Source organism: Anser cygnoides, chromosome 16, assembly GCF_040182565.1.
Source record: "Anser cygnoides isolate HZ-2024a breed goose chromosome 16, Taihu_goose_T2T_genome, whole genome shotgun sequence".
NCBI classification, from domain to species: domain Eukaryota; kingdom Metazoa; phylum Chordata; class Aves; order Anseriformes; family Anatidae; genus Anser; species Anser cygnoides.
In genome coordinates this window covers 5,266,997-5,280,690 of record NC_089888.1, presented here as the reverse complement: position 1 = coordinate 5,280,690, position 13,694 = coordinate 5,266,997, and the positions used below count along the sequence as shown (strand labels likewise).

Genomic DNA, 13,694 nt, shown 5'->3' with positions numbered 1-13,694 from the left:
TCCTTGCTTGGAAGAGCAAAGTCTGCATAAATTACAATCAACGGGACTGCACAACTGAAGAGAATAACTTTATTTACAGGATCGGGCTATTGTTGCAAATCTTCCCTCAGTCTCAGATGCCAGAGAATAGTTTTTGTGGTGAAAGCCGTAGAGGGAGAATTCAGGAATGAATTGCACTGAAATTCCTTAAAAAAAAAATAAAAAAAAATAAGAGATCTGATGATTTTCATTAGAATGTAGAAGTAAGGCCAATCAGACTAAAAATCCAGTAAGTAAAGTTATCAAATAGAATAAAGTGGATTATGGATGTATGCAACTTTCCCCCATAAATATTCCATAAAATGTTATTCACTTTGAGAATATTGTTTCACACAACTAAACTCCCTGTTTGTTGTTGTTGCTGTTTGTTACATTGATTGATTTGTGAAAGCCGTAAACTAGATGCATGTTGGTGTCTTGGAGTCTTTGCATTTACTTTAGACTGGGGAAAAAAATCTGCAACAGAAGCTGAGGCTGCCTGCTGTTCTATTTAGACACCAAAAGATTATCAGAGAATCTAGATTTCATCTGTAAGTGTGCAATGTGCACAATTTTATGGGTGTAAAATCTGATATCCCATTAATTGAAATAGTGCAGACTGAATCAGTAGACATAAGTCTTCCAATGTTTCTTTCATCCACGTCCACATTCATGTTGTCTTGCATTTTTGGAAAATATTTCTGCCTAACATGCAGCAGTGTCCTTCAATACACTCTTAAATATTGTCAACCCTCAAGTAGTTGGATTTTTATTATTTAGGCACTATTGCCATACTGACATTGATATCTTCTTTCTATTTTCCTGTTCCTGAGACCGCAGGTTCTTCAGAAGTGTCTTATGTCTTGTGTCTCACCGTGTTCCAGAAAGACAAAAAAAGTCTGTTGACATGTTTAACAATCTGTGAGGGTTTTTTGTTGTTTATTTCAGCTTTTAAACCTTTCACACTTGAATAAGATTTGAAATACAATGAGCTAATTCTCCATTCCATCGTAAGCAGATGGGAGTGTTGTAACTCAGCCGTGTGTCTTCCTTGTTCAACTGCCCTCTGCTTTGTTCACCTAAAAAGACACGGGCACGGATATACCAGGAGGGCAGCAATTCTTCTGCCACAGCGTGGTGGCTGACGGCTGTTAGGGGCCAGCCTCGCAGACCCAGACCCGTTTTCTGCTCGGACAGGGATCTGTACGCTGCAGGACACTGGCAGCTACATAACAGCGACTCGGTTGTCGGTGGATGCTTCGGCACATTTACTGCTCCCCCTTCCCTAAGCTAGCTCTGCTCGCCTCTTGCGGAGATTTTAGCCTTTTGTGCACCTCCAGCAATAATTTTTATCTTGTTTGTGGATTCCTTCGTGAACTGTTTGAAGCCTGAGATCTGCTCCCTTCCCCCACAGCTGGTGACATGGAGGGAAGCACAGCCTGGAGGCTGGGGCAGATTCTCCCTGCTGCGAGAGGTGGCAGATACTGGCAGTTCTGCATTCTCTTCATACCTGCTACCATAAAAAAGTGGTGAGGTTTTATAACTTTCAGTCTGAATTCTGCTTCATTGATTCCTCTATACCTTGTAAATGCCACAGTTAAAATATATTTTAGTAATAAATATTACATGGAAACAACACAAGTAAATAAAAGACCTATAAAAGATACAAGGAATTATTAAACTCTTTGCTTCAGGTTAGCTGGGGCTTCGCTGAGCCAAGTTTCTTTAAGGCCTTTGAAAACTACCTTGGTGTAGAACAACACTCAGAGAAGTTGATCAGTCTCCAGACCTCTTAGGCTCTGTGTACCCCAAACTCATGGCATTTAAAATTACATGGAAAGCCCCAACAAATCCTCAAAGGCTGAGGTTTGGTGATGGAGTTCCCTGTTTCCCTTGAGGTCCACCCCTCTTTCAGCAAGGGCGACTAAACAGATGTATCTGGTGACACTAAACGTGACCTTCTAGTTGTTTGCTCTATTCACATAATTATTTTACTGTAGGTGGCTCTAAATATAGTAACAGGGTGACGTAAGAAGGTGTGTTCGTGGGAATGGCATTGTGGATAATTGAATGCTGCAAATGAGAATAAATTATTTATGTAAAGGGTATTAATGTAAGGGGGGGGTGAGAGAGACAGCTGTGTATTTTAGGGAAAGGGGTTTTAGGAAGAGTAAAGCACTAATCTTTATTTTTCAAGCATAGGTGAAAAGCTTCTGCAGGAGAACTACCGTGCAATTTATATAAGGTTTCAAAAAAATATTTATAAAATAGCAAGGATGTAAATAGCCTGTAAAGCCACGGGCAGGAGCGGTTGCACGCGAGTTGTGCAGTGCCGGCTCCCGAGCCTAACTCCGGGCTCCGTGTGCCTGTCCCACACCCGTGCGGGGCCGGCCCTGAAGGGGGCACCACCCGGGTCGGTCCAGCCCCGTGGCTGGAGCTGGGTACGGGGCGGCTGCCCAGCGCTCTGGGGGGGCGGGGGAATTTGCTCAGAAAGGCCCCAATTGGTAAAAAGCCATTCCCGCACCTCGGCTCCCGCAGGATTGTTCTTTAGGGAGCCGGGCAGATGTTCCAAGGCTGACCCCCAGAGCAAGCGTGTACGTGTGAAGGCGCACAGATACAAACATTCAGGGCAGGAACGATTCTGGTGTAACATCAAGCGCCCCCGGGCACCTCTCCGTTAAAACCAACCCCCAAAAAAGTTCCCCGGGCCGCTCCGCTCCCCAAAAACCCCATCTGAAGGATCCTGAGGGGGGGCCGGGGCCTCTGAGCGCCGCGAGTCGGCGGCGGAGCCCCCGCGGGCGGCCCCGGGCCGAGGGGCGGCGGGGGGCCGGGGGGTCCCGGGGCTGGGGCCGGGGGTCCCGGGGGTCCCGGGGCCGGTTCGAAGAGGGCGCCGGCGGCGGCGCGGGCTGACGCGGGCCGTCATGTGAGCGGCTCCGCTCCCAGGGTGCAGTGTGGGCCTGCTCGCCCCACCCCGCCGCGCTCCGTGCGGCTCAATAGGGGGAAGAAAAAAAAAAAAAAAAAAGGGAAAAAAGAGAGAGAGAGAGAGCCAGGAGAAATGCAAGAGAGAGCAGGAAAAATAAGGCAGGAAAAAATCCTCCTCCCGTGAAGGGACAGCTTTTGCTCGGGGGAGAGACGAAACGGGATTTTTTTTTTTTCCCTTCTCTTCCCCCCCCTTCTGTTTGCTGGAGGAAGCCAAGAGGATTCAGCAGCCTGGAAACCTCATGTGAAAAATAAGCAGCAGCAAGGAGGAAAAAAAAAAAAAAAAGGAAAAAGAGGGGGGGGCTTGGATTGGAACCCCCCCGGCCCCGCAGCGGCAGCAGGGCGAGGAGGCTCCGGCGCCCGGCGAGGGAAGGGGACCGGGGCTGGCGTGACCCGCTCGGGGGAGAGGCGAAGAGACGATTCCCGATCCTCCCTGCCGAGGCTCCGGGGAGGTTTTCCGCGCCTGGAGCCGGTGCCTTGGATCTAAAGAGGATTATTTTATTATTTTTTATTTTTTCATTATTATTATTATTTTTTTTCGGGGGTGGCACCGAAGCTGGATTTTTCCCCGTGCGTGCGGCGCGGGGGGGGTGATTTCTGTTCCGCCTGACGGAGCCCGGCGGCCCGGCCGGGGGCGCGGAGATCCCCGCGGATCGCCCCGCGGATCGCTCCGCAGCGGGGCCCCCCCGGGGAAAGGTGCGCTGAGGGGATCGGCGCGGGGGGGCGGGGAGGAGGAGAAGCAGCTGCAGCTGCCGGGGAGGAGGAGGAGGAGGAGGAGGAGGAGGAGGCCCGGCGGAGCGGCAGCAAAGTCATCGCCATCGGCCCCCCCTTGGCCGGCTCCGGGCTCGGCTCTCTCCATGTCTCTGGCTCTGGGCAGCGGCCGCCACAGCAGCGAGTAGGGGGGGAGGAGGAGGAGGAGGAGGAGGAGGAGGAGGAGGAAGAAGAAGGGAGCCCGGGAGAGTGCCTCCCTCCCTCCCTCCCTCCCCCCGGCAGCCCCGGCCGCCTCCCGTCCCCTCGCCCCGCGTCCCCTGCCTCCCCCTGCCCAAGATGGGCTGTTTAGGGAACAGCAAGACGGAGGATCAGCGCAACGAGGAGAAGGCGCAGCGGGAGGCCAACAAGAAAATCGAGAAGCAGCTGCAGAAGGACAAGCAGGTCTATCGGGCCACGCACCGGCTCCTCCTGCTGGGTAAGGGGGCCGGGGGGCCGCTGGGGGGCCGGCTCCTTCCCCGCCGGAGGGACACGGAGGGAGGGACGGAGGAGGGCGGCGGGGCCGCTCCCCGGCCCCCTGCCCGGCCACGGCGAGGCCGGGGGGGGCGACGTGGGGCCCGGGGAAGCGGAGCCGCCGGGCCCAGCCGTAACAAGGGGGGGGGGGCGCTCCGGGGGAGCCCCCTGCGCTCACCCCCGCCGAGGTGGGCGCTGAGGAAGGGGGAGCCCGCCGGGCTCCTCGGCCTGCTGGGGGCTGCGGTGGTGGTGGTGGTGGTGGGGAAGGTCTTGGGCAGCAGCCGGGGCCGGGAGGGCAGGTACCGGGGGGAAGGCTGCGGGGCTGAGGGCTGCAGGCCGGGGCGGGCCGCGGCGTGAGGAGGGCGGCGGGGATGCCGGGGCGGCGAGGGGGGAAAGCGGGGAGAAGCGGGAGCGGCGGGCCCGAGGGGAACCTGGGAGAGAAACAGGGCAGGGCGCTGACAGGGGCGGCGGGCCCGGGCGGGGAGGGCGGCAGGGAAGGGAAGGGAAAAGGGAAGGGAAAAAGGAAGGGAAGGGAAGGGCGGCCGCCCGCCGCGGGGCCTGCCCGGGGCGCGGAGGTTGGGGCGGCCGCGGCGCTCGCTCGGCAGGCCCGGGGCTGCCCGCGGGGAGCGAGGTGCCGAGAAGGGCGCTGGAAGGCAGGGGAGAGGAGGAGGAGGAGGAGGAGGAAGGAAGCTGGGGAATCCTTGCGGGGGACGGAGGGAGGGTGGCGGTCCCGGAGGGAAGCGGGGCTCGGGGCCGAGAGCGGGCTGTGCCGGCCTGGCCGCGGGCACGGGCTCGTCCCCCCGGTGAGCTCCTCGGGCTCGTTTTGGCGAGCCGTTAATTAATATTAACGCCCGGAGTGCTCGCAGCCTTCGTGGGGTGTCCCGGCGGGCAGGTCGGCTACCTGCCCTCCTGCCTCGGGAGGTGCCCGTGGAAATACAGCGTGGGGTTTGGAAAGGGGAAGGTTCAAAATCGGTGTCAAACAGGGAGCAGGAAAACATTTGGCAGGCTGGTTTTGGGGTAGCGTTTCCAAATAAGATGCAGTTACGGGATCTTGGCTGTTTCGGTCGCTCGGAGGGACTGCTTGTGAGTGTTGTGCGGGATTTTCAGTGTGCAGGGGAGGCTAGGCCTCGGTGAACTGACTCACTTCTGCTGTGAGATAACGCCGAAGGAAAAAAAAAAAAGAATTCTTGAAGGATGTGAATTTAGGTATGTCCTGTCACCGGTAAAATCTTTTAATTGCTATTTGGAAGAAAGAGGTTGAACGTAAATGGAGAAGTAACTAGAACTATAGCAGCACCTGCAAGGCTGAAAAGTCCGTCGGTGTTCCAGCAGAAGTCTTTTAACAGGATAACTTGGACTTCGGGTCTCGGGGACTCTCAGACTGTGGGATTTGAGGCTGAACATTGCCTAGATGCAAAGAAACAATTCGTCATCACGTTGGTTGCTTCTGTAAGATAGAAACCTGATGGGCTAAAGTGAAATTTCTCTTTATTTTCTTTAGTTTTGCTGACTAAAAAAATAGTTCAGATACTTGTAAATAAAATTCTGCAGATGTTTAGTGGTGGCTGTAAGATCATCTGTGTGTGTGTGTTAATGTGATAGTTCAGCTGCTGCAGTTTCTGACAGTGGCTGCATGAATCGCGGGCATTCTGTAACAGACTTGTAAAAAGTGAAAGAGCTCACGTCCCTATTATGTTGAGTTTACTGGCTTTATGAGACACGTGGAATGGAAAAAATGCTTTGAAGGTGCAAAGTAGTCTTAATATTTTCACGTCGTGTTCAGATAACACTAAAGAAGAGCTGCTAAATATTCTAGTGGGTTTATAACACCTTGCAGGCCCCACGCCTGGTATCCGTGCTTGCCTCTTCTGCTGTGAGTAGTCTCACTGAAATTAATGGAACTATCCTTGGTGGTGAAGTTAAATGTATGCATAGTTGTTTGCAAGAATAGAGCCATAATAAGCTGCCAATTATAGAAATAGATTTATTCAGAAATTTAGTAGTAACGCTTAATTTTGGTTCACTGATGTTACATCTGATCCAAAGAACCCAGGTGTGTCAATGCCAAGCTATTGGCTTTTGTAGCAAAAGCAATCTCCCCCTCTTTTGGAGTATGTAACGTAAAGATTTTGGCTTCTGATGCTTTTGGTTAAAAGGCATAATTTAAAGTTACATCTGAAATGTTATCGTTAATAGAAATATTAAGATAGCATATACTACTATTCCTCAATAATTAGTAGTTGTGAAGTGGACCCAGTCTCTCTTTTAACTGAGGCTACTCATTCTTGATTAATTTTGCCGCCTGTCTTTATTGCATGGTGCAGTATGCCTGAAAGGGAGAGGAAGAGACAGAGTATGCGCATTATAACAGTAGTTTAAGGGGAAATGGTGCTTGCATAAAGAGTTGTAGACAAAAACTGCTCTCTATGTGCTTATAAACATCAGTCAGCAAGGAGAGGAAAAAGGAGTAACGTTCTGATATTACGGTGGCAAAACATGCGAACAGGTTTTATGGAGAGAAGAGCAGGACTGTTAAGAATCCATGAGGGAGAAAGAAAGGAACGGAGAAAGCAGAGAGGAATGCATCTGTCAGAAAATGAACTTTGAAATATAACTGCTAAAATACAATTTTGAACACGAGGCTCAAAATGGAGGCTTGTGCTGTCAGTGTGTGCTAGCAGAGGCCTGGCATCCTATAAATACAAACTGTACCTCTGTGCCCATTCTGCCTCCGACATACGTGTCTGTTGTTGAGGCATAGGGTAATGAGAGGAATAAACAAGAAGCCAGGAGACACAGAGAAGAATCTTTGTAAATTCTACCAGGTTTTGATACTACTCTTACAAAAATATGTTTGCTTTATATAGAAAGCTATCTGGCAGTGTGGAGCAGCTCAATGAAATGCTGCTGTTCGGATCTTTTCAGTGTGCGTGGAGAAATGGGTACTATAGGCAGATGAGTTACTTGCCCTGTGCATTGGCATCCGTGCAGCATGGCAGAAATAGAATACGTCTACTTACGGAAAATAGAGGAGAGGGTTTTTTTTTTATTATTATTATTTTTATTTTTGTACTTAAGGTGTAATGAGGAAATTGGAGGAGAGCTGTGGGGGGCAGTTTGGAGCATGCAGCCACGCAAAGTGGTCTTAGCGTCTCGTTGGGTATGTAATTGATTTAGAGCATGTAGAGGGGGTGGGAGGTTGCTTACAAGACATGGATTAGAGAGGAGACTTCTGTAGCTTTGCGGGTGGAGGCTTAAAGAGGATGCCTTTCTTTTTCAGATGTGAGTAGCCATATATCTTATTTCGTGTGATTTAAGTTACGGTCTTAATGATTGGGAGGTGATAACTGCAGTCAAACGTAAAATATTTTAAGGGTCTAACAAAAATGCTTCTGTTTAATATAGACTTCAGACAGTCTTTCCTTCCATCATAAAGTGGTGACAAGGCAAGAAGATTTTGATGTTTCCTATCTTGTCCCCTATAAAATGTTGAAGTTTTCCTTTTTCCTTCCAGACATAGCAATCTGCTTTTAACGTTGACACTGGAAAAATGGACAGTGAAATGATCCAAGATTCAGATCTGACACATGACTTGAGCTGGGCATTTATTTTTAGCTACAACTGAAGTTTCCAGTGGCAATTATTTCTTTTTCTTTCACTTTTCGCTCTTGCACCGAGAAAACCAACTTTCTCAATTTTTACCGTGAAGAAAAAATGATCTCCCTTCATTACTCATGCTTCCTTCTGAATTTGATTTACTTTCATTTTCTAGGTGCTGGTGAATCCGGTAAAAGCACAATAGTCAAACAGATGAGGATCTTGCATGTGAATGGATTTAATGCTGAGTAAGTGCATTTGTTTCTTTTTCACTTTACACCTCACCATACCTCTGTGTACCACACAATAATCGTTAGTTCTGCTTTATATCTTGGTATATTTTCTTCTTGTTACTATATCATGGTCTCTAGAATTTGGATGTGTAGTTTTAGATAAGATTAACAGACATTAACTTGAAGAAGTCAAGCACCAATAATAAGTAAGAGCTAATGGCATAAACTGGTTTGTATCAAGGTTCAGTATAGCTGATTTGATTACGGCTTAAGTTTTGTGTTTTGATTTTTTTTTTTTAAACTGCAGTTTCTTTCACAACATGGCTGACACTGATTTACCTCTGCTATAGTACATTGATTTATACTGCTGTAATCTTGCCTCCTGTTAGTGCACAAAATGAATGCAGTTTTCTTTATTTAGAGCAAGTAGGGCTTTTGTTTCTGTATCTTCACAAAATAAGACGGTACTGTGAATTTCTAGGGTAACTGGTCAGATTTTGTTTTCTGTTTGCTTGTTCAGATGTCTGTGATAAAATGTGCTTCTAAAAGTTTTTCTTTTCATGCTTAAAATCTATTTAGGTTTTTGATAATTGTGAGGAGGGGATTGGCATTAATATAAGAAAAATGAAAACCTGTTCTTTGTCTACAAAAGATTTGTTTGCTAACTTCTCATCTAACTTTGCTAGGGAGTGGGAAGAGATTTCCTGGATGTTAGTTTTTGCTTGCAAGCATCTTCATGTGTGTGTGTACCAAAACTTGCTAAAGTAATTCTAACTGAATTAAGGTGTTGATATTTCAGAGTTTATTTTCTTTTTGTAACTTTTTTAGATGATATGACTATTTTTGTCTTTCTCGTTCTCAAACAGTATTTTTGTACTAGCATCTTCTACTTTCTAGTCAGTATGATTTATTTTGTGTCTCTTGTCTCTTTGGGAAGATTAAGCTTTCACTAGCCTTTCAGTAGTTAATTCTGAGCTAAATGTTTAGCTAAGGAGCCTCAACAATACTTCCTAATCCCTAAACACTAGTTCCTGATAAGGTACAGAATCTTTTTGGAAGAAACTTCAGGCTGATTCATAATAAACTACATTGTGTGCTACGTGTTTTTAAGCTCCTCTTTATAGGGAATATTTTCTTTTTCAAGACAGCTCCTTTTCATAAGTGCCTGCTCCTACGTCCTGTCACTTGCGAGTAGTTTTCATTTTTTGGCTGCTCTTGCTAATAAAGACCTCTTAAAAGACTTGCATGACTTAAAAGATTTGCATGAGTTGACTTTGATATAGCATCTCTCAAAATCTGGTGCTAAGTAAAGCATTCATCAGTAAAAGTGGAAGTCAGGGATCCTTGGCACATTTAAAAATACCAATCGATTTAAGCAACACAGTTCTAAGTTTTCTAAGTATGCAGATGCTGTTAAAGAGGTGATGCTGGTGTTTAGTGAAAGTTGTATTCCATTGGTGGATAACTTTCCCAACTCAGCAAGCTGCATACCAAAATCTGTGTGGCTGGGATCCCAGGGGCCCATTGTACATAGCCTGCAGAGCTGGGGAGGGACTGGGACAGTCTCTGGGATTAGCAGCAGCATTGCATTCCTCGAGTATGTCACTTCTGGGTTGGAGGTTTGGGCTGGGCTGAACGTGCAGCTGGATTCCAGGGCAACATGGCAAATTTGGCCTCAGCAGCCTCTGCTGGCTTCTGTCTTCTCATAGCAAGGGATTTGGATTACCTTGCAGCCCCTATGCCAGCACAGCCCTGCTGCCAATCACGTAGCATACCCCAGTATGGGAGCCACACTTGAACTGCTGGGGAGCTGCACGCAGCTCAGGAGCCACAGGTTGTCCACCCTGTGGTGTATTGTCTTGCAGGCCTTTGTGGGGAGTATATATTCAGGAACATTGAGGTATATTATAATCAAAATTAAGAAGCAGTAAATATAAAATATACAAGTTGTAATTAGTCTACTTTTTGGTTCTCATTGCCAAAAACAATCAGAAGATCATAACATACTCTTTACATAGGAGGAGAGGGCTGTCTTTCAGTGTTTTGAAGTTCTTGCAAGATACACATTAGTCCTTAAATAACTCGCATTTTTCTTCAAAGTAACTAACTGTTCCTGTGCTGTCTTGTTTTCCCTGCTTTTTTTTTTCCTGATTCTTTCCCTTTCTTCCCTACTTATGCGCTGGAAAAATAATGTGGGATTTAGCTAACGTGAGAGAGAGCGTAGAATTGTTTTGGAAGGGTAAGAAAAGTAAAGCATTACTTCTTTTATATTCTAGGACTTTTGACAGAAACATTAAATATGTTCGCATACAGCACCACACGTGATGTGATGCGTAACAGCAGAGAGATTGTAAAGGCTAGTATGCTGGAGGTGAAGATGGTCTTCAGTGTTAGTGTCCATGTACATAAATGTAGTTTTGAATTATTTCTGTTGATGCAGCTTCATCATGTGGCTTGAAAGAAATCTAGTTTAAAGTCCTATCTAAAGCTTGTTTGCCTTTGATTTGGTTGTCCTCTGATAATTGATCTTTGAAGCAGAAAGAGGATACCTGCTATGAAGAATGTCCAACATGCTAAAAACAAGAGAATCAAAAGTTTTTCTTCAGTGTATTTTTCTTCACTATTTCTTCAAATACTCTTAATTTCTGGTGACTGCACAGGATATCCAGTGCTAAATTCACTAGCTTCCTTTAGTGAGTGTGGGGACTTTTTGTTTTCTTCTTAAGGTTCTGCCTGTAAATAGATGAAGGGACGGTTGTCACACACATTTATGTTAATTGGCCTTGTGTAGAGTTGTGGCATTGAGCAAGGCGAAATCTATGTAGTTCTACAAAACCAGAAGAATTTCCTTTGGGATTCCAGTCCTTGATCATTTTAGCTAATTAGTTATTTGAGGAAATGTATGGAATCGAGTGTTCCAGGTAATTAATGTGCTTAATAGTTAACAATGCTAAGGTGAATTTGAAGGTGGTTAAAGTTTTAGCTAAGTTAACTACAGTAAAGGCTGGTTTTAAAAAAAAATGTTCCTTTTATAAACCGTAATTGGGCTAGAGGCAGAAATATTTCTTCTGTGTCTGTTCTGAGGGCGGCGCACGGCAGGTAACAGCACTGTGGCACTGGTAAGCAGGGCAGAATATTGGAGAAGCAAGGTGTGGTCTACAGCACACGTTGTTCTGGAGGGAGTTTTTGGAAGGTCTTTGCCCACTTGCAGCACTCGCAGGACAGCTGAAGTTGGCCTTGCTGTTGACTGACGTATTCCTGCAGCAATTTCATAAACGACAGGGATTGTGCTTCCAAGCAGTATTCTTCCGGTGTGCCTAATCTTTAACATGGAAGAGCTGCCTTTTAAGCATGATGAAGACACCGTATCAACCAATTTTTCTACTCTTTGCGTTACTGCCAACAGCAGGGCCCCTCGTGATGTAGAAAGGGTTTAAATTTGGCTCGTAATAGCAGGAAGCCTGTGACTTCCCTTCCTTTCCTTCCCTCCCTCCTCAACACTTCAGCTGTCTTTTCATGAGGCTGTTCCAGGGGGATAGGTCTCTGCTGTCGTGTACTGCATTTTGTTAGCATCCACTGAAAAGGTGGAGCTAAAATTTTTTTTTAACTGTGCAGAAGTTCAGGTGCTAATCTATATGAACCAGAAAGGATTAATAATGGAAGAGGGAAGGCAGGAGGAGTAAACACTGTAGTTGGTGAAATTAGTGTAAATGCATAATTCAGGTTGAAAAGAGGAAAGAAAAACCTCTTTTCTGTGCTATCTGGGGACTAGGGTTCTTTGCTTCTAAGATGATGGCCTTTCACTGAGTTTTTTTTGTTGTTTTGGTCGTCTTTCCCCTCTGATCACTGTGGGTTTGGCTGACAGGCTCTAAAGATAGAGCGTCATTGTCATGCGTGATTTTAGAAAGTGGGAAATTGGCAAGGGTAATAGACAATTCTGAAGTGTCATGGGAAAATCTGGGACAAACAGAAATATTTAGATAGAAATAAATTGTTGAAATGCAACTTACGAAATTCACTATGGAGACTGACAAATAAGGGGAATATGCCTTTGTGATTAGTAAGTTTGGATAGTATTTAGGATTCAGGAAGTCTTGAGGTTATAGGGGACTTCAAATAACTATCCTGAGCCTCCGTTTCCCAAATGATGATGTATAATGATGACCTTATTTCATAAACTGGTATTATGAACTGCTGAATAGGAGTTTGTGTATTTATGAAATCCATTAATGGTGATGGTAGAGGCAGAACTGAATAACTTTATTTTCAAGACTTGGATGACAAATATATTTGCTTTTCTCATGTACTATTAAAAATTATTTTCTCTTAGTACCAAAATTAAGTAAAGCAAATCAACTCTTAAACTTTTGGAAATTTTCTTCTCCTTTTTCACATAGATTCAATAGTCTGGTGAGGAGGGAAAAGTAGATGTTGATGCTTTCAAATCTTTTCTGTATACATCTGTTCCACTACAAATTGAACTGCAGTACTATTATGTCACATAAACCAGTAAATGACATTAACTAGGGAAATTGGTCTTTATTAATCTCTTTGTGACTGAAATGATTCCTGTCTTAGTAAGTTTGCTTTTTTCTGTCTGATTCTGTGTTTTGTTTTCTAGCTTTAGTCGTTTTGTGTGTGTGAATTTAAAGAAGGGAAGTTAATGTTATGATTGAGGAAAAAAAGAGTATAATATTTATAATTATGTCTTTTAAAATAATGATTTCCCTTCTAATGGTTAATGTTAGTTTGTATACACAAGCATTGTTGCCCTGTTCTTACAGTTCACTTAGATTTGTGTACCAATACTATGTTTTTGGAGTAGTCGCGTCAATTTCTTGCCAAGAAACAGACTTTATTGTATTTTAACCCTACTAGCAAAAAACTATATATTTCTGTTTGTTTGAGTAACACTGAAAAACTGGGGGGGAGGCTTGGTACATATTTTTTTTGCACTGCAATGTGTGTCAGGAGGCTTCTGCAGGCTTGAGTCGGGGAGCATTTCTTTCTCAGCTCCTGTTCCAGGACCCAGATGGGGTGTCACTGTGCTGGAAAAGCTGTGTGTACACGTCTGCTCAGACCACGCAAAGTTCTGATCCAGCTGAATGAGTAGTTGCTGGTTTTGATAGAAATTTGTGCCACAGACCGTAAAGTTAAGGTGTGGGCGGAGGATATGTATTTCAGTCTATTTTAGGTCTTGTCCTAAGAACTGACACAGTTGTGTAATTGAGTTTTGTCAAAAGTCAAGACTGTACCAACAGTGAGTAAATACTGTAATTAAGAACTGAATCCTGCATACATGATTTGGCATGTAAAGGGACTGGCCAAAAATACAGCAGTGGCTTTATTTGTTTTGAGGTTTAGATTTGACAAAAGCTTTTTAAATATGCATAGGCAGCTATCAACATAGTGTAGAAAGCCATATAGTTGGTTTTAGTGAGTTTGGACAGTAATGAGTATGAAGAGTGTAATAAGCATGGGTGATGTAATCTGAGAAGCAAAAGAGAAAGAAGAAAGTTTAGGACTTAACTAAGTGGAAAACATTGTGAATGGATCTGGGAGGATTTGACTTTTGATGGTAGCTGTGGGATTTTACCCATTAGTTTTGGTTTAAAAAAATAAAATAACCCCTCCATTGGCTGTTTA

At 45.3% G+C, this 13,694-nt stretch overlaps 1 protein-coding gene across 5 annotated transcripts in view; it reads left to right on the top strand.

The window, feature by feature from the left end:
* Positions 1-13,694, top strand: part of GNAS (GNAS complex locus) — a 151,446-nt gene that overhangs the window by 50,499 nt on the left and 87,253 nt on the right. Inside the window, exons 1-2 of one of the 5 annotated variants that reach the window (XM_066978201.1) lie at positions 3,016-4,183; positions 7,991-8,063. In XM_066978201.1, the coding sequence (XP_066834302.1) occupies positions 4,045-4,183; positions 7,991-8,063 (212 nt within the window). In that variant the 5' untranslated portion in view covers positions 3,016-4,044. Of the gene's footprint in view, positions 1-3,015; positions 4,184-4,283; positions 4,407-4,961; positions 5,425-7,466; positions 7,501-7,990; positions 8,064-13,694 lie in introns of those variants that run through there. The other 4 variants (XM_066978204.1, XM_066978203.1, XM_066978202.1 and 1 more) reach the window with 4 other exon arrangements.